The sequence below is a fragment of the Oncorhynchus tshawytscha genome, linkage group LG25 (genome assembly GCF_018296145.1).
Source record: "Oncorhynchus tshawytscha isolate Ot180627B linkage group LG25, Otsh_v2.0, whole genome shotgun sequence".
NCBI classification, from domain to species: Eukaryota; Metazoa; Chordata; class Actinopteri; order Salmoniformes; family Salmonidae; genus Oncorhynchus; species Oncorhynchus tshawytscha.
The window spans coordinates 7,853,447-7,870,464 of record NC_056453.1 but is presented as its reverse complement, the minus strand read 5'-3'; the positions used below and the strand labels follow the sequence as shown (position 1 = coordinate 7,870,464).

The 17,018-nt window shown below is 43.4% G+C and overlaps 1 protein-coding gene across 3 annotated transcripts in view; it reads left to right on the top strand.

Annotated features, from left to right (window-relative positions):
* The window catches only part of LOC112224153 (unconventional myosin-Id), a 124,148-nt gene that overhangs the window by 73,152 nt on the left and 33,978 nt on the right, over positions 1–17,018 (top strand). For 2 of the 3 annotated variants that reach the window (XM_042305905.1, XM_042305907.1), the window contains 5 exons: positions 2,844–3,067; positions 3,562–3,700; positions 3,959–4,063; positions 4,484–4,597; positions 13,889–14,043. In XM_042305905.1, coding sequence (XP_042161839.1) covers positions 2,844–3,067; positions 3,562–3,700; positions 3,959–4,063; positions 4,484–4,597; positions 13,889–14,043 — 737 coding nt within the window. The remainder of the gene's footprint in view (positions 1–2,843; positions 3,068–3,561; positions 3,701–3,958; positions 4,064–4,483; positions 4,598–13,888; positions 14,044–17,018) is intronic. The other variant, XM_042305906.1, reaches the window with a different exon arrangement.

The following is a 17,018-nucleotide window of genomic DNA, read 5'->3' as shown; positions in this document are numbered from 1 at the left end:
GGCAGCGAAATGGAGGGGCAAAGGGGAGTTTGAGGTCATAAGTGAGGGACAGTTCACTCTTGACTGTCCTTCATTTATCTCTGTGTGATTGATCCACTAGACTAGAGGTGGCCTCTGAATGGACCGTAGTGTTACTGTAGCGAATCTTTAAAGTAGATTTAATTAGATTTTGGATACTTAAGACATCTTTTTGGCATTATATTCTGTGTATTTGTACTTTGTAGGTTAAATGAATAAAAGCTAACAGGCAGAAATCAATGTTGTTTAGCTACAGTTGAAGTCGGGAGTTTACATACACCTGAGCCAAATGCATTTAAACTCAGTTTTTCACAATTCCTGACATTTAATCCTAGTAAAAATTCACTGTCTTAGGTCAGTTAGGATCACCACATTATTTTAAGAATGTGAAATGTAAGAATAATAGTAGAGAAAATGATTGATTTCAGCTTGTTTCTTTCATCACATTCCCAGTGGGTCAGAAGTTTACATGCACTCAATTAGTATTTGGCAGAATTGCCTTTAAATTGTTTTAACTTGGGTCAAACGTTTCGGGTAGCCTTCCACAAGCTTCCCACAATAATTTGGGTGAATTTTGTCCCATTACTCCTGACAGAGCTGGTGTAACTGAGTCAGGTTTGTAGACCTCCTTGCTCGCACATGCTTTTTCAGTTCTGCCCACACATTTTCTATAGGATTGAGGTCAGGACTTTGTGATGGTCACTCCAATACCTTGACTTTGTTGTCCTTAAGCCATTTTGCCACAACTTTGGAAGTATGCTTGGGGTTATTGTCCATTTGGAAGACCCATTTGCGACCAAGCTTTAACTTCCTGACTGATGTCTTGCGATGTTGCTTCAATATATCCACAATTTTCCTTTCTCATGTTGACATCTATTTTGTGAAGTGCACCAGTCCCTCCTGCAGCAAAGCACCCCCACAACATGATGCTGCCACCCCCGTACTTCACGGTTGGGAGGGTGTTCTTCGGCTTGCAAGCCTCCCCTTTCTCCTCCAAACATAAGGATGGTCATTATGGCCAAACAGTTCAAATTTTGTTTCATCAGACCAGAGGATATTTCTCCAAAAAGTACAATCTTTGTCCCCATGTGCAGTTGCAAACCGTAGTCTGGCTTTTTTATGGTGGTTTTGGAGCAGTGGCTTCTTCCTTGCTGAGCTTCCTTTCAGGTTATGTCAATATATGACTCGTTTTACTGTGGATATAAATACTTTTGTACCGGTTTCCTCCAGCATCTTCACAAGGTCCTTTGCTGTTTTTCTGGGATTGATTTGCACTTTTCGCACCAAGTACGTTCATCTCTAGGAGACAGAACGCGTCTCCTTCCTGAGCGGTATGATGGCTGTGTGGTCCCATGGTGTTTATACTTGTGTACTATTGTTTGTACAGATGAACATGGTACCTTCAGGTGTTTGGAAATTGCTCCCAAGGATGAACCAGACTTGTGGAGGTCTACAATTTTTTTTAGCTGATTTCTTTAGATTTTCCCATGATGTCAAGCAAAGAGGCACTGAGTTTGAAGGTAGGCCTTGAAATACATCCATAGGTACACCTCCAATTGACTCAAATTATGTCAATTAGCCTATCAGAAGCTTCTAAAGCCATGACATCGTTTTCTGGAATTTTCCAAGTTGTTTAAAGGCACAGTCATCTTTGTGTACGTTAACTTCTGACCCACTGGAATTGTGATGAAATTGTGAAATAATCTGTCTGTTAACAATTGTTGGAAAAATCCACTTTGTCCATGACACAAGTAATGTCTTAACTGACATGCCATAACTATAGTTTGTGAACAAGACATTTGTGGAGTGGTTGAAAAACCAAGTTTTAATGACTCCAACCCGAGTGTATGTAAACTTCCGATTTCAACTGTATATTTAATAACCACATAATCAACCTCCCCAGGTGAAACACTTCCCCAATATTTAATATGCTAATGTCAGAGACTATTTTTCAAATCAACCACCGCCAAACATACATACGTTAAGGAATCAAATATTCATGATCTGCAGAATTACAGCATATTAGAATTCATGTACTGTGTGACTAAGACTGATGCGTTACCATTGATATACAGTATATGAATTATATGACTGCAACATTAATGAGTTGCTTTTGAGTCTCAACATCAAACACAATTGAGACTGTCAGCACTGTATAGTCTTTGTTTGTTGTTTACAGTAAGTTAAATAGACTGGTACGGGTCTATGAATCAATATGAAGTCAAAAAGGAGCATATGGCAGTGGTTTTAGTGAGGAAGGAGCAGAAGACATGTCTCCCTGGGGTCCCACTACCATTTATTATTCATGTTTTGTGGGGGTGTTCCGGAGCGGTTGATAGGGGGGTGTGTGTAACTCAAAGTTTGGTTACGCCGGCTCAGAGCATTCTTTTCAATAAGAGTCCAACACACATGCTGTTCAGATTTACAGTAACATTTTATGATGTGAATCTTTGTTTTGGCTTTCTTGCTTCAGATCATAAAAATGTACATAAGTTATTTTAGACATTCTTTTCAATAAGACTCCCAACATACAAGCTGTTCCGATTTACAGTTACTAACATGAATGTGTCATTGAATTATGTGAATCTTTTGGTCTGTCTTGCTCGAGTTTATGCATCTGAACGTACTGTATCTCATTTGAAATGTGTCCGAGAAAATGTTGCTCAAATATAGGCTGCCTTCATTTATACGTTTTTGTTATATTAACAGTGTGTTTCATACTCTAGACATACATCCTGTTAAACTAATAGTTGTTATTGGGAGGTACAGGATCCATAGAGGCTTACTCATTCCCACTGTGTTAACCTATCCATTCTCTTCACCAGGTATGGCGCGGTACCATAGCCAGGATGCGTTACCGGCGCATGCGAGCCGCCCTCATCATCCTGCGGGCCTACCAGCACTACAAGGTCAAGTCCTACATCAAGGATGTCAACCGCAAATTCAAGAACGTGCGCTCCATGAAGGACCATGGCAAGCACGTCAAGTGGCCCACGCCGCCCAAAGTCCTGCGGAAGTTTGAAGAGGCGCTGCGGAGCATCTACAACAGGTAAACAAAGTGTCACGCGTGCACACACACAAACACACACACAAGGGGTTGTAGTATGAGTAATCCCACCTCTGTTTGGGTAAAACATCAACCCTTGAACACGATGCACTGTAAGCCCTTCCATCAGTATTATCAGTGTAGTACGAGTTGTGTGGAGTGGACAGTTTTCTACTCCAACTGGTTTCCTTTGAAGGTTCTTACCCATGTGTCTTCCAGCCTCAGGTCTGTGGTGGACATAGATTTTTCCCCATCAAAGCCTCGTTCAATACTTTCATCCGGAGAAAGTGAAATTTCACACTTGATGCTTTGAAAGTACAGTTTAAAGGCAGGATGTTTCATGTCAGAGAGAGTGCAGCCCCCCCCAAAATCCCTGTTATGCAGTATCATCACGTCAGAAATAGCCAATCATGTTATCAAGACCATAGACTCTACAGTGTCAGAGTCAATATCTTGGCTCCATTACTATTCCTGTGGGTGTTTCCATGCTGCTCTAGGTGGTGGGCGTGGACTCTGATCAAAGACCTGACACCAGAGGAGAAGCTGCAGATCAGGGCCAAGGTGGCCACCCTGGAGGCCCTCAAGGGCCAGAGACCTGACCTGGGGCTGCAAAGGACCTGGGAGGGCAACTACCTGGTGAGTTGGATTGGCTAGGGGGGTTCTGACACTTGCTCTGAGCTCCTCAAAGGGAGAGGTTAGAGGTTGATGTGTTGTTTCTGATGTTGTTTTTAATTTTAATATAGTTGTAAATGTGTGTGCGTTTTTGTCGGTGGTGGTGGGGGGGGTGCGACGTGTGTGTTGTTGAACTAAATTGTTATGGAAAGTGTTTTTTCTTTGTAGAGGAGTTTCTTAATGACAGTCTTTGTCTCTCTCTCTGTGTATGTGTGTTTTCAGAAGCGAGACAGTCCTGACACAGCGTCCTCCTTCACCTTGGTGTCCTGTGAGTTGCAGCGTAAGGACAAGTTCATGAGAGTGCTCTTCTCCTGCAACGTGCGCAAGGTACAGTAGGGTTGGGGACTATTACCTAACCCAAACCCTATACCACACAGGTGGACACATACACCATACACAGAATAGAGAATACGATCACATCTATTGCGCACACACCCTCCACACACAGGGGCAGACTGGGACCAGAAATCGGCCCTGACATTTTTAACACACCAGACAATTATTTTCCTTGAGGCCCCAGAAAATTCTAATTTTGCGGAGAAAAAAAATTACAATAAAATGTTACAGGCCCACTGGTCCAAAAAATGGACCAGCCATTTGCCCAACATGCCAGATGGCCAGTCTGCCCCTGCACACACACATTCTCACCCAACTGTCCCTGAGTTTAGCCAACTCCCAGTTGTGTGTGTTGGCTGTGTGTGTGGGGTCTCCTGTGGGGTGACGGATAAGGGTCTTTGTGTATCCCAGATCAACCGTTTCCACAAGGCAGAGGACCGGGCCGTCCTCATCACAGACCGCCACCTATACAAGATGGACCCCCTCAAGCAGTACAAGCCCATGAAGAGCATCCCCCTCTACAATGTAAGAGCACCTCCCCTGTGTGGTTAATATAGTGTATTGTGTAGTTGAAATGAATAGACATCTTACTATCTGTGGCTCTAAACAGTCTAAAGGGTCTCTCAAAATCATTCTCAATTGATAATTGATTAATAGCATGGTTTGTGGAACAGGAAATGAAACACTATGTAGAGATAATGGAATAATTGCCCTTTTCACGTCTCCGTAGACTGATTTTAAAGGAGATGAAATGGAATTTAGTTTTGTTTGAACTAATCGTAATTGTTATCAACTCTCGTCTTAGATGATCTTATCATACTACGTATGGAGACTGTTATTTGTCGCTAAGGCAACAAGGTTTAAATGTTCAACTCTTCCCATCCTTTATCCACTGCATTAATGTTGTGTTTAAAAAAAAACGTTCTCACTGATTTGGTGGACGATAAGGCACACGGATCCTATGATCCTTGTTTCCCGTGGTTAAGTCCTCTGGGTTCTTTTTCGATTTACAGCAGCACGTCCCTGCTATTGATTTATTTTTTCATGGCTTTTCATCACAACTCTGTTTATGTAACCTACAGTACACCTGAATTTGAACCTCTCGTTTTCAAGTAGTCAAAGTGCGTCTCAAAGTATAATCTCTAGTATTGCAGTACAGGCGGCTTATATCTTGAAAGTTGACCTTGTGGATAAAGAGCAGAAAGGGGGAAGAAACAGCGAGTGAGATGGGGGGGGTGAATGAAAGAGAGGCTGAGGAGTGAGAGAGGTAGTGGTAGCGAGGCAGAGGGGGAAGAAAGGTAGAAGGAGAGAGAGAGGGGGGCCAGATATCCCCTCCTTTCTTTTGATAAGGAAGCACAGTGTTCAATCTGACAAACTGTCAGGAAAGAATTATAGGACAAACACCCGGTCTTATCGTTGCATCTGTAATGGAAATGAGAAATGGAAAAGCAGGGCTAGGAGAAGAATAGAGCTGCCTGAAGGGCTATCGGCTATTGTTTACACACACACACACACACGAGAGCCCGGAGAGGGAAGGCTGTGTGTTGGACACTCAGTCTAATGCACAAGGTAACCAGACAGAATCATGAGTATTGTTAAATGGTGCAGACTTGGAGATATAGACTGAGTGTACAAAACATTAGGAACTCTTTCCATGACAGACTGATCAGGTGAACGCTATGATCCTTTATTGAGCTCACGTGTTAAATCCACGCCAATCAGTGTAGATGAAGGGAGGAGACGGGTTAAAGAAGCATTTTTAAGCCTTGAGACAATTGAGACATGGATTGTGTGTGTCATTCAGGGGGTAAATGAAAAACATGTAAGTGCCTTTGAATGGGGTATGGTAGTAGGTGCCAGGCGCACCGGTTTGAGTTAGTCAAGAACTGCAATGTTGCTGGGTTTCCTGTGTGTCGAGAATGGTCCACCAGCCAACTTGACACAACTGTGGGAAGCATTGGAGTCAACATGGGCCATCATCCCTGTGGAACGCTTTCGACACCTTGTAGAGTTAATGCCCCGGTGAATTGAGGCTGTTCTTGAGGGGAAAAGGGGGTGCTAAGAAGGTGTTCCTAATGTTTTGTACACTCACTGTATAACAAGACGTACGCAGAGGGGTAGAGAATGACATAACACACAATACAGACAGTATAGAACATTGTGTATAGTTACATGTATGACATCATGTATTGTAACTAACACACACACCACACACAACATATTACATGTGTGCCACCCCTCTCACTCTCTCTCCCACCACAAGTTTTATGACTTTACGATAGGTCATAAATTCCTGGCAGAGACTCTCTCCCTGGTCATGCAGAAAGAGAGGGGAAATAAACCTGTGGAACAAAGAGCTTCTCTTTGTTCAACTCCCAATCCCCAAAATTGTAGGATTAAACCATATTTATATTTTTCAGAATGTGGGAATGGTCCGTGGGTATTTTAAAGAACAATCCTGTCGAAGTTGTTTTTTATTTTGAGACATCGGGAAGGACGGTAGCACAGAATAACAGTAGCTTTGGAAGTGTACATTTCTCAGTTATTAGTTTTCTACCTGAAAAATATATGTAAAATATATGATTAAATATGAAACTATTTGTGTCATGTTGGCTTTCTAAATGAGATAATTGTTTAGTTTTAACTAGTCAGTGGCCACACCCCCGTGAGCCCAGACATTATGTCGGCATCATGGACCTATAAAACCCACGAAATGTACATGAGACCAGTCAGCGTGCAGCAGTGGCTACATGGCTGACAAATGGTTTAAAACTACAAGACCAGTGTTGGCCACACGGCTGGAAATGGTTCAACTCTGAGACTCTCGATCACTACAGAATAAGAGCAAGGAAGGGTATTGTGACTTCTGGGGACGTTAACTAGAGACTCTCTGATGAACTGAATTCCAACAGAGAAGACAACAACGACATACGGGCATAAATATATACATTGCAATTATTCTCGAATGAGCGGCCGTTCATGTGCAAAGGATTAGCATTTCAATTAATATAATTATCAACTGTGTGTAGTGAATCCATTTGGTCTTTTCTCCGCTTTCTCAGTCCCCACCCCTTTCCTTTGTTTACCAAGCCTTCATATCGGCTTCGTCCGCTAGGGACTTTTTCTTTGTATCATGTAGTAACCCAAATATCTACCGTTTGTTTGTTTAATGTAATTCTGTGTCATTATTTAGTTAGTTAGTAAATAAATCAGCCAATTTGTTTATCGCTGATTCATGATTTGGGTTTGTGCAGATATCCAAGAGTTTGCTGGTGAGGTAATAATAATAATACATTAATGAGAATGACTAATCGATAAGATATGAAAATATCTGAAGAGTTATATTCGTGAAATTGACACTCTATAAACAACATTTTTCCGTGGTGTGCCCCGACTTCATAGTTAATCAAAGTTACATGATTAGTTTAATCGCGTAATTAAAGGACACATGGAGAATTGATTTGCTAAAATAAGTTTTCACATTTAATCATAGTCACAGACACCAAATATGAACATGAAATAATCCATCATACTAAATGTCATCAAATCAAACGTTATTGGTCACATACACATGGTTAGCAGATGTTATTGCGAGTGTAGCTTGTGCTTCTAGTTCCGACAGTGCAGCAATATCTAACAAGGAATATCTAACAAGTAATATCTAACAATTTGACAACAAATACCTAACACACACAAATCTAAGTAAAGGAATGGAATAAGAATATATGAATATAAATATATGGATGAACAATGTTAGAGCGGCATAGACTAAAATGCAATAGATAGTATAGAATACAGTATATACAAATGAGATGAGTAATGAAAGATATGTAAACATTATTAAAGTGACTAGTGTTCCATTTATTAAAGTGGCCAATGATTTCAAGTCTGTATGTAGGCAGCAGCAGTCTGTGCTAGTGATGGCTGTTTAACAGTCTGATGGCCTTGAGATAGGGGTGAGAGAACTGGTCAAGGTGAGCGAGTCGATGAAGATGGAGACGTATTGTTGCTAGGGGAGGCATGAGCAGGAGCCATTGATTACTGGAAGGTCGGATGGAGGGGAAAGGCAGTTAGCGCCTGTTGATTAGCAAGCCAGCAACGTTGCTGCCCTACTAAACCTTGGCTACCCTTCTGCTTATTTTCTACCCCTGCTGGAACCAAAGGCATTGATTCCATCCCAAATGGCACCCTATTCCCTATATAGTCCATAGGGCTCTGGTTAAAGGTGGTGCACTACGTAGGGAATAGGATGCCATTTGAGACGCAACCTCTATACCAGACACCATCCTTTGCTATCTACCTCTGCCGCTGTCATGCCAACTTTGCAATAGATGTAGTTGTCATGGCGATTGTGCGGGAGGGCAGATCAGCTGATGTCTGGTATTGTTCAAGCATGTTCACAAATCGCCTGGCTGCAACATGTGTGCTGTCCACTTTCCAATAAAGCTTTTTGGTCTTTCCTTTGTCACTCTATTTCACTATTTCTATTCCTGAATCTTACTCCCCCTCTCCATTTCTCCAACCATGCGTTCTTTCTCTTGATTCCTTCTCTCCTAGATAGAATATTACTTATTTGTCATAGAGTACAGTAAAGTAGTGCAATGTATGGATCCTTTAATTTACAGGTGCTAAATGGGAATGTAATGTGTTAGTAAAGATTGATTGCTGGCTGACTGGGGATCCCATTAGAGGCAAGTTGCCAAAGCTTGTCTCATGGACACATGGATGTACCCTTCACCTCCTCCCCTTTCCTCTTGCTCCATCTTTGTTTTGCAGTGTATTTCTTTCTCTCTCTCTCTCTCTCTCTCTCTCTTCATATCTCTCTTTCTCTCTCTCTGTCTCTATCTCGTAGGGATTTTTCAATTTGCTAGTCAGAAAAAGAGTCTGCCAAGCCCTCTCTCGCTACAGTGAACAATATACATCTTTTGATAGGAGGACAGATGCCTGTCAGTCACAAAGTGAGCGATGACCGGGAAACACTACTGGTACGCAGAGGGGTAGAGAACGACATAACACACAATACAGACAATATGGAACTCTCCTCCCGCTGTGGTTGCAGTCAAATGTCTTTACACAGACGGAGAGAGCTTGAATTCGCACATCCCGTATAATATGGTAACAATCCACTAAGCCAATTTTTTTTCTGGCACGTCCATTTATTTTCTTTTGTTTACAGGTTTCGACATTAACGATGGCCTGCTGGCCCGCGGCCTGTAAAAACATGTCGGTCGGGCCAGTGGATGTTGTTAGTCTTGACCGACAGGGCCAGTAACTTTTCAGCACTTTTTTGCATTACAATTCAACATTTACCTTCTCTGTTGCAGTCTACCATTGAAAACCGTTGAAGACTACACTCGTAAATGTCAAGCTATTTGTATTTGAGCAATATGATTGGCCATTCATTCAAAAACCACAACGCTCCCGAGAGGCACAACTTCTCGAGCAGTACATGAGTTGATGCCTTCACACAGCTATCCAGAGCAATAAAAGTGCCCATCAATCTACTCGCTGAGCTTATTTATTTTATGGAAAGTGATTTACAAAATGAACATATTAGCAATATTCTGACTACTGTTGATAGTCTGCAAAAAGAAAGCTATACAAATACACCTAGCTTTCGTATTGGCTAGCCTACTGTATCCATGTTGATGTCTCTTTTGGAACGTTTGTCTTAAAGGGGCAGAGTCCTATTTTCAAATATTTTCAAAATGACATACTTTAGAAGCAAAATTGATTGCAATTAATACAATGCAATTATTTCCATGACATAATTTTAAAGCAATTTTGGACTGGCCATTCAGATACACTGACAAAATATAGAAACACAACATGTACAGTGAGCTGAAATAAAAGAGCCCAGAAATGTTAGACACACAAAAGCTTATTTCTCTCAGATTTTGTGCACATATTTGTTTGTATCCCTATTAGTGAACATTTGTCCTTTGCCAAGATAATCTATCCACCTGACAGGTGTGGCATATCAAGAAGCTGATTAAACAGCATGATCATAAAAGTCCACTCTACGATGTGCAGTTTCGTTACACAACACAATACCACAGATGTCTCAAGTTTTGAGGGAGCCCACAATTGCCATGCTGACTGCAGAAATGTTCACCAGAGCTGTTGCCAGAGAATTGATAGTTAATTTCTCTACCATAAGCTGCCTCCAACACCGTTTTAGAGAATTTAGCAGTACATCCAAACGGCCTCACAACCGCAGACCATGTGTAACCACGCCAGCCCAGGACCTCCAAACCTGGCCTTATCACTAGCGGAATCATCTGAGACCAGCCACCCGGTCAGCTGATGAAACTGTGGGTTTGCACAAACAAATAATTTCTTCATAAACTGTCAGAACCCATCTCAGGGAATTCTCATCTTTGTGCTTGTGATCCTCACCAGGTTCTTGACCTGACTGCAGTTCGGTGTCGTAACTGACTTCAGTGGGCAAATGCTCACCTTCTATGGCCACTGGCATGCTGGATGAATCTCAGTTTCAACTGTACTGGGAAGATGGCAGACACAAGTATGGTATCGTGTGGGCGAGAGGTTTGCTGATGTCATTGTGTGCCCCATTGTGGCGGTGGGGTTATGCCATGGGCAGGCATAAGCTACGGACTTTGAACACAATTGCATTTTATTGATGGCAATTTGAATGCACAGAGATACCGTATCCAAACCCTGAGGCCCATTGTCGTGCCATTCATCCGCCGCCATCACCTCATGTTTCAGCATGATTAATGCATGGCCCCATGTCGCAAGGATCTGTACACAAATCCTGGAAGCTGAAAATGTCCCAGTTCTTCCATGTCCTGCATACTCACCAGACATGTCACAGATTCGGCACAGCCATTGAAGAGGAGTAGGACAACATTCCACAGGCCACAATCAACAACCTGATCAAATGTATGTGAAGGAGATGTGTCGTGCTGCATGAGGCAAATGGTGGTCGCACCAGATACTGACTGGTTTTCTTATCAACGCCCTTATAATTTAAGGTATCTGTGACCGATAAATGCATCTATCTGTATTCCCAGTCATGAAATGCTTAGGTTAGGATTCATTTCAAAGATATTGAAGTATATGGACACCTGTTCAAATGAGTGGATTCAGCTATTTCAGCCACACCTGTTGCTGACAGCTGTATAAAATCGAGCACACAGCCATGCGATCTCCATAGAAAAACATTAGCAGTAGAATGGTCCGTACTGAGGAGCTCAGTGACTTTCAATGTGGCATTGTCATAGGATGACACCTTTCCAAGAAGTCAGTTCGTCAAATTTCTGCCCTACTAGAGCTGCCACGGTCAACTGTAAGTGCAGTTATTGTGAAGTGGAATCGTCTAGGAGCAACAACAGCTCAGCCGCAAAGTGGTAAACATTTTCTGTCCTCGGTTGCAATACTTACTATCGACTTCCAAACTGCCTCTGGAAACAACGTCAGCACAATAACTGTTCGTCGGGAGGTTATTGAAAATTGGTTTCCATGGCCGAGCAGCCGCACACAAGCCTAAGCTCACCATGCGCAAAGCCAAGCATTGGCTGTAGTGGTGTAAAGCTCTCCACCATTGGACTCTGAAACAGTGGAAATGCATTCTCTGGAGTGAGGAATTTGGGTTTGACGGAAGCCAGGAGAACGCCACATGCCCCAATGCGTAGTTCCAACTGTAAAGTTTGGAGGAGGAATAATGGTCTGGGGCTGTTTTTCATGGTTCAGGCTAGGCCCCTTAGTTCCAGTGAAGGGAAATCGTTATGCTAGAGCATAGAATGACATTCTAAACAATTCTGTGCATCCAAATATGTGTTAACAGTTTGGGGAAGGCTCTTTCCTGTTTTAGCATGGCAATGTCCCCGTGCACAAAGCGAGGTCCATACAGAAATTATTAGTTGAGATTGGTGAGGAAAAACTTGACTGGCCTGCACAGAGCCCTGACCTCAACCCCATCAAACACCTTTGGGATGAATTGGAATGCCGACTGCGAGCCAGGCCTAATCGCCCAACATCACTAATGCTCTTGTGGCTGAATGGAAGCAAGTCCCTGCAGCAATGTTCCATCATCTAGTGGAAAGCCTTCCCAGAAGAGTGGAGGCTGTTATAGCAGCAAAAGGGGGGACCTATTCCATATTAATTCCCATGATTTTGGAATGAGATGTTCGACGAGCCCCAGTCCACATACTTTTGGCCACGTAAATCTGTAGGTCTACAGATTTAATCAAAGTGTTGACATCTGCTGTTATCTTCAATCATACCTGTATTACAGATGGCTGAGAAAATGCCTCGTAAAAAGAAGCTTGAAACCTTTGGAAGTCGACACTCGTACAGGATTCTTTTAAAAGTGCAGTCAAAATTAAGTTTTTCCTGTGTTTTACAGTATATCATATTTACAACAGCTGATTCAACTAACACTGTAAAACGTGGGAAAAATGTGATCAGTGTTATTTCTTGATACAATCTAGCAATAGAATGTACCAGAGGCCAGCAAAATAGAGCTTGTTCTGCCTGGCTGGCTACTTTTTCTATTTGGCTGACTACTCCAACTCTATGTGTTTGTGGAAAACACTGGGATTTGTCTGTGTTACGTAACGACAGACTCGTCTCCCTCAAGAATAGACCAAAGGTGTACCGAACGGGACACTCGCTGCAGTACCATCAGTATCGCTATGAGAACTCGAACACTCATTAAAAAGAAACCAGGCTCATTTCGATCAATTAACCCTTTCATGTACTGTACATGTAACCTGACCCTCGTAAACTGCTCTCATGAACACAAGCATGTGGTGTTGGGGTATACCTGTTGAAATCGTTTCTAACCACGGGGCTCATTTCGCATTCTGTTATTTAGCTATTGGTAAAGCAGCTAGCTGTTGTTCACACCTCGATGTGTGGTGCCGTGGTGGCGGTGTCACATTTACTTAACCTGATGGAGATTGAATAATGATTATTTTTCTCCCAGTATGGTGCCCCTGCAGTTCTGGGCTGAAGGGATAATGTGTCTGACTCCCCTGGCTGTTTCCAGGGTCTACACTGTGCTCAATGGGACCTGGACTCGTGGGGGAAGGGTGTAGGAAAAAGGGAAGGAATTGAAAAAGAGTAATTCCAAGCAGATGCAATCTACTTCTCATTATCTTCCTTAGAGATGTTATGTTTGGTAAAACAATAAAATAAAACATTATCAGGACCATTAACCCTTGAAGCAGACAAACATTGCACACATAACCTTGGGGTTTTACTCGTCCATTGCAGTCTGTGTGAAGGACTAGGGCTGGGAATTGCCGGGGACCTCAAGATACGGTATTATCGCGATACTTAGGCGCCAATACGATATGTATTGCGATTCTCACGACTCTATATGTATTGTGATTCAATAGTGGGATTGTATTGCGTTTTTATGTTCCAAACATATTGCTCACCATATGTCTGCTGCAGAGGGACAATGAGAAAATGAGTTTTGATCAGTCATGGAAATAAAAGTGCTGAAAACAAATTTCAAAAGATGGCGAACAAGCTATGAGTTTTGGCGCAGGTACACCAACTAGCGCAAAAATAAGATTGTGATATTGTCAAAAATAATATCCCGATATGTAACTGTATCAAGTTTTCCCCCATCACTATATAGGACCATGTCAGAATCCCCCTGCACCCGTTCCTTAGCAAGTAAATGACGGATTACAGTTTTAATTCAGTGTGAGAACCCCTAGTCTATTGCTGTGTCCATTGAGCCATGCTAACTCAAACTCCCGTGGTGTTTTGTCTGAATGTGTGTATGCCCGTGTGCGTGTCTGCGCGTGTGTCCTCTCTCTCTCTCTGTCCTCTCAGGTGACGGGGGTGAGTGTGTCCCCAGGTAAGGATCAGCTGGTGGTGTTCCACACTAAGGACAGCAGGGACCTAGTGGTGTGTCTACAGGGCATGGTGCCTGCTGGGGACAGCCGCATCGGAGAGCTGGTGGGCACCCTTCTCAGCCACTTCAAAAGGTAACCTGTGTGTGTGTGTGGCATGCATGTGTTTGTCTGCCTGTCTGTCTGTGTTGGATGGTCGGGTCAGTGGGTAAGTCCGTTGGGTGAGTCGGGCAGGTCTTTCTACTTCTCGTTCTGTCTATCTGCCTGCCTGCGTCCTTCTGTCTTTTCATGTGTGCGATGTTGTGTGTCTGTCTACAGTAAAATATACTGCATGTATGTGCTGGGAGCAAACTATGCAGTACCTCTCCTCAAAGCAAAGTCCAGTACCTCCTTGTGTGGCGCATTCTCCCAGAGAAGCGCATGGTGCAGACGGTGGAGATTATCGTACAGACCAGCTGTGTGCCTCCCACATATTGCGGAGAGAAGTACATTATTACTTACTGTCCCTTCAGTCAACCCTGGAAAAACTACACAGGTAGCAGATTGGAACTGCTATACTGCCCCATCTGATAGGGTACTGTACATGTAAAATTATAGCATACTGTCCTGCTTTTTGAATGATCTTTAAGTGGATATAGGAGAATGGAAAAAAAGGGCAAGGCATCATTGTGATCATTTTACTGCGCTTTAAGTTGGGGCTTGTGTGATAATTCAGTAATGTATGATAGATGATTTGCGGCATATATTATATTTAAGCTGATCTCTCGTGGAAAGATCCTGCGCGTAAACCGAGAGAATCTGCCGGGACTGAATGGGATGTGAGGATTAGAGCAGGGTAGTTCCAGTGTTTGGGTTTTTCCTCACTGGTTATTTAGGGGGAAACTCCCGGTTTTCGCATCTTTTGAATTTCAGAAGGGGAGGGGACATTCGGCCCGTGACTTTGAAAAGAGAGAGGGTGGAGCTCCTCGTGCCACTTCCCTTAACATTTACGGACTCGGGACTTAATCGAGCAGCTGACCAATTACGTGAACCTTAGTTCTGGGTTAACCAAGATTATTTTTAAGCCATGCTGCTTTATTATATCCTTGGTCTGGTCTAAAACTGGTCTGATCTGTGTGTGAATGTGCCTGAACACGGCCCATCTTCGACGATATCTTGTCTCATTGTATACAGGCTCACAGTGACAGATGGCAAGGGTCCCTCTTATTGACTCTCCATGTGCTTCCTATAGAAGCCCATCCATCACAGTGAAACATGGGCACAAGAAAAGGCCGTGTGTGGTGTGTCGGTAGATGTAGATTTAACCTTTATCTCCACTTGAGCGTGGTGCACAGCCCACACAATGCAGAGCTCTGTAGCAGTTTACAACACACACAGGGACCTAGAGTCAATGGCTGGCTTTTTATCCTCCAAATGTACAGCATTGGAAAAACTGTGTGACCGTGTCATTGAGCCTAAGCCCCATTCCAATTAACTCTGTTTTGGTTCCAACTTACAAAATGGCATCTTGTTTTCCTGGAGGTTTTCAAAATTTGTCCCCTCAAAAGTCTGCTTTTTAGATTGAATTTGCGACTTGACAAGTTTCAACAAAAAAAAAATGCCAACACTGTCACATTTTAGGAGTAGCTTGTCAAAAGGCGTCATGGCCAAATCTGTTGAGAGTTAAAACAGACACTGCGAATTCTGCTCCACGTTAAACTTCTTATCCCCTGTGACGCGCCACAGTTGTTTAGAAACTCACAAATAGTCCAGAGGCTTTTATATCCCCATGGCCTCACTTCCTCCCTCACCCTTCTTCTTTCTCAACCTTTTTCCCTTTTTTGTCATTCCCCTATTGTCATCCCTCTTCTTTGTAACTCCCTCTCTCTCTCTTTGCACCCTCTATCTTCCTCTCACCTCTTTCCCTATATCTGTTTCTCTTCCCCACTCTCCAGCTCTTTTTCTCTCTTGTTCTTCCTCTTTCTTTCTCTGTCCCCACCAATCTGTCATTCTCTTTCCCCCCACCCTCTGCCCCCAATCTGTCATTCTCTTTCCCCCCCCTCTCCCCCCTCTATCCCCCCTCCTCCTCTCTCCCCCCCCCTCCATCTCAGAAGAGGAGACATGCAATGTTTAAGGAGATGCGCTGCTCCACTGTGAAAGCTTGCATGGGCTCTAGTCTATATTTAGCCCAGACCTCTGCTCTATTGACGTGCACCCCACACAGCTCGCACCAGGCAGCCACTGCTACTGCAGCACACCACACACACTTCACTCCTGGGACAGAGGGGGGAGAGACGCTCTACATCTGTCACACACACGCGCACACACACACACACACACACACACACACACAGATGTGGATAGCACAGTCTCACACACTAGCACACACACAAACACAGAGCAGGTTTTCATCAAGGATCTCTCTGTACTTTGCTCCGTTAATCTTTCTCTCGATCCTGGCTAGTGTCCCAGTCCCTGCCGCTGAAAAACATTCCCACAGCATAAAGTTGCCACCACCATGCTTCACCGTAGGGATGGTGCCAGGTTTCCTCCAGACGTGACGCTTGGCATTCAGGCCAAAGAGTTCAATCTTGGTTTCATCAGACCAGAGATTCTTGTTTCTCATGGTCAGAGTCCTTTAGGTGCCTTTTGGTAAACTCCAAGCCGGCTGTCATGTACCTTTTACTGAGGAGTGGCTTCCGTCTGGCCACTCTACCATAAAGGCCCGATTGGTGGAGTACGGCAAAGAAGGTTGTCCTTCTGGAAGATTCTCCCATCTCAACAGAGGAACTCTGGAGCTATGTCAGGGTGGCCATCGGGTTCTTGGTCACCTCCCTGGCCAAGGCTCTTCTCCGCCGATTGCTTAGTTTGGCCGGGCAGCCAGCTCTAGAAAGAGTCTTGGTGGTTCCAAACTTCTTCCATTTAAGAATGATGGTGCCCACTGTGTTCTTCAGGAAAAAAATCCTGTTTTCGCTTTGTCATTATAGGGTATTGTGTGGAGATTGATGAGGGGGAAAAAATATTTAATCCATTTGAGAATAAGGCTGTAAAGTAAAAAACATGTAGAAAAGTGGAAGGGGTCTGAACACTTTCCGTATGCGCTGTACAGTAGCATCAGAAATATTCATATC